Source organism: Micropterus dolomieu, linkage group LG18 (assembly GCF_021292245.1).
Source record: "Micropterus dolomieu isolate WLL.071019.BEF.003 ecotype Adirondacks linkage group LG18, ASM2129224v1, whole genome shotgun sequence".
Classification (NCBI taxonomy): domain Eukaryota; kingdom Metazoa; phylum Chordata; class Actinopteri; order Centrarchiformes; family Centrarchidae; genus Micropterus; species Micropterus dolomieu.
In genome coordinates, this window is record NC_060167.1 from 30,491,683 (window position 1) to 30,498,272 (window position 6,590).

At 38.6% G+C, this 6,590-nt stretch overlaps 1 protein-coding gene across 2 annotated transcripts in view; it reads left to right on the forward strand.

Annotated features, from left to right (window-relative positions):
• Positions 1-6,455, forward strand: part of dnah1 (dynein, axonemal, heavy chain 1) — a 38,291-nt gene extending 31,836 nt beyond the window's left edge. The window contains exons 72-79 of one of the 2 annotated variants that reach the window (XM_046028377.1): positions 365-541; positions 1,386-1,556; positions 1,890-2,020; positions 4,460-4,604; positions 5,020-5,226; positions 5,464-5,698; positions 6,136-6,240; positions 6,331-6,455. In XM_046028377.1, the coding sequence (XP_045884333.1) occupies positions 365-541; positions 1,386-1,556; positions 1,890-2,020; positions 4,460-4,604; positions 5,020-5,226; positions 5,464-5,698; positions 6,136-6,240; positions 6,331-6,425 (1,266 nt within the window). In that variant the 3' untranslated portion in view covers positions 6,426-6,455. Of the gene's footprint in view, positions 1-364; positions 542-1,385; positions 1,557-1,889; positions 2,021-4,459; positions 4,605-5,019; positions 5,227-5,463; positions 5,699-6,135 lie in introns of both variants that reach the window. The other variant, XM_046028378.1, reaches the window with a different exon arrangement.
• The last annotated feature ends 135 nt before the right edge of the window (positions 6,456-6,590 follow it).

The following is a 6,590-nucleotide window of genomic DNA, read 5'->3' on the forward strand; positions in this document are numbered from 1 at the left end:
GGGAGAAATGTATATATTCATACTACCTGTGAAAACAGTAGTTTCAAAGCCATATGATTTGCAATTTCATTTTCTATCTAGTTTTGTCTTCTCTTGCTGTTCTTTTTTCCCCTTATTGTTTTATCATCACTCTCATCCTGTGACTTTAATCTTCTTAACTTCATGAATTACAAGTATGTCCATTGCTCACAGTTTATTACTATTGTAAAATGTTTCTTATGACTGTGGATATTTGAGGTATAAACGTACAGAAACACAGGCCCAAAAGTAAAATACACAAGTTTTGATCTCAGTCAGAATGGGTGTGTGTGTGTTTGAATGTATTCATCTGTCAGTCTCCCCTTTCTGTCCTCCACCTGTCCAGGTGCTAAAATACACTGCAGGGGAGATTAATTATGGCGGCCGTGTGACAGATGACTGGGACAGACGATGTCTGCTTAGTGTGCTGGAGGATTTCTACTGTCCCGCTGTGCTTATTAATGACTATGTCTACTCTTCGTCTGGAGTCTACCGGCAGATAGACACAAAGCTGGACATAAAGGTTAGATAAACGCAGGAGCATTCAAAAGACTGTGAGAAGAGTAGTGCATTAGACTTGACCTTTGTCTGCATCAGTTGGTATACTCTGCATATATTTTCTAGGGTTGGGAATTATAAGTTATGTATACTGTTTAGTCTTCATTGATAAAACATGACGGCATCTTTGATATCATAACTGCTTTAGAGTTAAAATGTCTATCACAAGACTTACTGCAATATACAGTAGGAGCCAAAGCTTTAACTAGAGGTCATATGACAGGATGTTATTCGTCCCAGCCCATATATGGTCACCTGAAACAAAAAATGAAAAAAAATGGGAACACCCCTACTTTTATGAGTGTGAGGTTGTTCTCTAACAAATTCAATAATAACAAAAGTTTTCTCTGTTCTTGCTTCCTTTCACACACAAAGAAATGTAAGTATTTGTCATGTTGCAAAAAAATAAATTAAAATATAACTATACATATCTGCATTTACACTGGTGTAGTAGTAGTAGTTGAGTTGGGACGTCTGCAGATCATGAAATGTTTAAACATTAGAATTTTTATTATAAAAGCTAAATCCTCGGTCACATTAAATCAGTGAAATTCCCAGTTAAACATATTGTTTGTTCATGCACTATTTTTCTAATGGCAAGACAGAATTGAACTAAATGAAATGTGCAGAGATATAAGATTTTATGAATGAATGATCTCTTAAATGGCTGAAAATGATATGCTATAGTCTGCAAAGTGTCACATATAATTCAAAGCATATCAACTTCTGAACTGCTGACTATAAAACTAATTGATTACAGTTGGGGTCAGCGAGTGACTCGTTGTCATGGCAATTCTGTCTGATTCTAGGGTTACCTGGCATACATTCGTGGTTTGCCCATCAATGATACGCCTGAGATCTTTGGTCTACATGACAACGCCAACATCAGCTTTGCCCAGAATGAGACCTTCGCCCTGCTGGGAGCTGTGGTTCGTCTCCAGCCTCGAGCTGCATCTGCTGGGAGCAAAACTCTGGAGGAGGTACAGACATCTTTTGATATAATTTTCTCTTCTTTTATTTTAGTTCTACTTGCATAAAATTATTCTATGTATACTAATTAAGATTGAGGAGTAATTGACAACAGAAAGTGCCATATTTTTAACAAGTTTTTAGCGAAACATACTTGATTGTGCAGTGTTGAGTAGCCTGTCAGGACTTTAGTTGTGATTTGAGAGTCTTGAGTCTCAGAGTTGGAGTCTTTTTTTCAAATTGCCTAGACTGTGTTAGGTGCAGTGCATAGCACACATGCACAGACAGACTGGGGCTGAAACATGTTGTACTGTTCTGTTTCATTGCCTTTTCCTGTACCGTAGACAGTGGAGGAGATAGTGGCAGGCATCGTTGGGAAGATTCCTCAGCCTTTCAGCGTTCAGGAGGTGATGGAAAAGTATCCGGTCCTCTATGAAGAGTCCATGAACACAGTGCTCATCCAGGAGGTCATCAGGTAACATTAGGCTGTACCATAAGATTGCAAACCACACTGTGTATTCTAACTGTGAGGTGCCCACACTTGAAAACGCACAGACCAGATTTCGGATTTCACTCAGAAAAATATGTATTTAGTGTAACAGGATCAGGTAACAGAATCAGGATCGGGAGTAACAGGTGAAAAACCTTTAAATACAAAAAATAAAAATTATTTCAAAATAAATTTTGAACAAACAGGTACTTTCCCAACACAGGTAAGGTTAAATGCATTTTACAGGAAACACAGATCAAGGTACGTATTTCAACAAGGTAAGGCAAGTATTTCATTTAGGTAGAAGGTAAGTATATTTAGATTAGGTAAAAGTATTATTTAACAAATGTTTTACAGATTGACGTTGAAGTGTTTTAACTAATTACTGTTAACCAATTAGTTGTTAATCACACACACACACACACACACACACACACACACACACACACACACACACACACACACACACACACACACACACACACACGAGGATGAACCAAACTCTGGTTTTTACACAAAATAACTTGTTTTTTTACCCTGCATTTTACTAGACTTTTTATATAGATTAATTCCTATTTTTTATACACAATTAATTTTTAACAGCATTTTTTTTAAATCTATATTTTTAAACATTTTACTAAAGGTTTTAACTAAGGAATATTCTTTACATTTTTATTAAAACTATTTATGCATTTTATCAATTTTAATTAAGCTTTAACAAAGGATTTTGGGTTACTATTTAGTATTAATTTATACAAATTAGGTAGGAAACTTAAGCATTTGGTCTTATCAATTTAGTATCTCTTTAAGCCATGCAGTGACAATTACTTTAAAAACTTTACCTGCAACATTAACACATTTAGCACATTAAATACATTTCTACACCCATACAGACAAAGAGTCCATATGAAACAAGAGTCCATGTGAGCTTACCGATAGCCCGTCACGATCAAAAGTCCCAGTTACTCACAGTGGATGCGTTTGTGCTTCTGCCGTCCTCTCAGTCTGTCGCACACCAGTCAAATGACTGATGCGCGTATTTGTAGTTCACTGATTCAACTGGGCGCGAGCTTCTAATTGCCCCAACTCAGTTCACCTTGTCGAGCGTGCGCCATGGCTCGCACAGTCACGTGCGGGCTGCCGTGCAGGAGGAGGAAATGAGACAGGTACACGGGAGACAGCCACACCTCCGTCGGGTCAGCGCGACACACACTGAGGGTCTCTTTGATATATTAACACGTCATTCTGCTCTGTTGCTGTACACTAATGATCAGAGCTGAAAAGATGTGACAAGATGGAGAAAAATTCATTTATTGTGAAAGTTTATTCTTGTTTGATCAAAATTTATATCCATGTGTGACTGAAAGTCATAAGTTTAACAATTGGGCGGCATGTCCTGTGTATTAGACCGTATCCCTCAACCTGTCTGTGTTAGCAGTACATTGAAACAGCACTGTTTATCAGTCATACTTAGATCAGCTCGAATAATTCTCAAGTACTTGGCAAATCAACCTGTCCTTCACATTTTTTGTAAATGAATGTTATTTTATGTAAATGAATGTTATTTTAATCATCCAGCAGGATAACAAATGTCTACAGTTTGGTAATTCTTTGAGATCAGGGGAAGAAACTGCCATCTGTGCTGCACTGAAAGCATCTTTGACAATATTTAGCTCACCATATGCAGCTGGGTCAAGTGGCTAGATCAGTGATTCTGCCCAATAATTTAACTTGTGAGGTAAAAATAATAATTAAATGTGTCACCAGTAATGTAATATCTTTATTTGAGACTAGTAGCTGAAATTGTACCCTTTGACATCCAGTCAAAGCCATAATTATGTGATCGTACTGCAGTATATATATACTTTTTCTGTTGTGCGTGAGCTGCTGTAGCTTGTGACGTCAGCAACTCGTACAGAGTGAGTTTGGGAAGCCAGGTGTCTCTGAACCAGAGATTGTAGTTGCTGAATCATTGGTAATGGTCAACAGTTGTAAATATGCAACTCTTGAAAATATATTTTGTTCCTTTTTATACTACAGGGTTGCTTTTCTATTTTTGTATTGTTGTTCTCGTGTTATAAACAAGGTCTTCAGTGGCCAGTGTTTGGGTTTTTTTGTTAGTTTGTGTGTCTGTGAACCTATTTTTATCAGGTTTTGTGTACAGTTAGTTTACTTATTATTACTTATTTACATGTGTAACCTAGAAGTCAGATTAGTTTACCAGGTTATACCAACAGGTATACCTGTAACAACAGGTTTATAGTTTTGCTTCCTTTATGACTTAGAATTATTATGTATTTGTCTTTGCAAACTATTCAATACACAAGTGATGCACATGTTCTTGTAATTGTTTAATAATGGTTGGATATGAGGATTAAATTGTAAGTACTTCAGTAATTGGTCCTTGTATCTTTTGTCTTTCAGATATAACAATTTGTTGGCGGTCATCTCTCAGAGTCTCCGTGATATTGTGAAGGCTCTGAAGGGTTTAGTGGTGATGTCGTCAGAACTGGAGCTTATGGCCAACAGCCTGTTCAACAACATGGTGCCTGATATGTGGAAAGCCAAGGCGAGACACACACACACACACACACCAGTTATTCTCATTCTCATTCCCTTATCAAGATTGAAGAAATTCCTTTTAAACAGTCTTCTTATATTTTTATACATTTATATTCCTGAAGGCTCACCCACCCTGGATCATTTTAAAGAGAAAGCTTGGCCCACACTTAGTCAACAACATGCACAGATGCGAAAAGTTTTGTCGGGGAAGCCTCAAAATAAACCCAATCCTACATCCACATTATGACAGCCTTCTGTCCGTGTTATTGTGTGCAGTTGGGGATAAGAAATTTGACATTTGGGAGTGATTTCAGTGTACAAGACATCAGATGAGCTTGTGGGGGCATTTCTGTCCTGCTCTCATAATTTCAGGCTCTGCAATGCTTTCTAATAATACATAACTACTTAAACTACCCCTCCAGGCCTACCCATCTCTGAAGCCTCTGGCCTCCTGGGTGTCAGACCTGCTTCAGAGGATCAATTTTCTGCAGAGATGGATATCTAATGGCATTCCACCTGTCTTCTGGATTAGTGGCTTCTTTTTCCCCCAGGCTTTTCTCACCGGAACCCTCCAGAACTACGCCCGTCGCTCCGGCACCTCCATCGACACAATTGGATTTGACTTTGAGGTCAGGGGCATGTCTGACAGTCTGTGTAAATGCCAGTGTTTCTGCTTAACTAGCTAAAAGCATACAGATTTATTGTGTCAGGTACATATTTACCACTTTGAATTCACTGTGTATGAATATCAACACACACTTTACAGTATATTTCTGTTACATTAGCTTTGAAGATTTGTTATTAATGGTTTATACTGACTATCATTCTGTTTCTTCCTCATCTCTTCTGCATCCCTTCTCCCACAGGTAATAGTGAAGTCAGTATCAGAGATAACAGAGAAACCAAACACAGGCTGCTACATACACGGTCTATTCCTGGAGGGGGCTCGCTGGGATATCGAGGCAGGCCAGCTCACAGAGTCCAGGCCCAAGGAGCTCTACACAGAAATGGTCGTCATCCTGCTGATCCCCAAACCCAATCGCAAACCTCCAACCTCTGGGGTCTACATCTGCCCCATCTACAAGACCCTCACACGTGCTGGTTAGTACACACAGTATGTGAGCAGGACTGGATTCATCTATGTTACAACTAATATTATTTTTTAGATTAGATAGCGCTTGCTTGTTTATTTAAAAATGTATGAAATGAGTCAAGGAAATTAATTAAATGAAATTAATTAAATGACACGTTTGCTCAGTGTATGAACCTTGTTTTTCAGTGAGACTAGGTGTTGGCCTGTTCACTCTAGTGTTTGTCTGCATCTCCTTTTAGTGGTTTTATTAGTCACCCAAAATAGACTCCAGTTAGTGTCCTGTTTCACGAAGCGTCTGAAAGTGCAGCTCTGTATTTTCCACCCACAGCACGCAGCCAACACCTTATGCTGGCGCGTGAGACTGCTCAGAAACACTTGGTGATGGAAAGATTCAAACAGTTTAAAATGTCTTCATGTCACTGAACTACTTCGTGTGCTTTTCTAGGGACACTGTCTACAACCGGTCATTCCACCAACTATGTGATCGCGGTGGAGCTGCCTACAGATCGCAGTCAGAGACACTGGATCAAACGGGGAGTCGCCCTCATCTGTGCGCTGGACTACTAAATACAGACACACACACTTTTTCATATGCAGCGGGGAAAAAAACCCTGTCTTTATACCTTTCTTTGTTTTGCAGCAAACAACGCTCGTGATTGCAGTTGTGGTTGCTTAGATAGACATTTTCTACATGTACCAGATGTCACTAAAAAGCTAAATGTAAGTCTTATTTAGGTCTGGTAATAAACTGTCTCTCACAGTACATATAAGTGTAATAATGTTATGTAAGATTATTTCCTTTCATAAAGTCACTTGGCAGTGGTTCAACATACTGTAACTTTTCAGGACCAGACTAGAGATCCAGATTAGAGTTTAGCTCTAAATCTACTTTTCACTCTC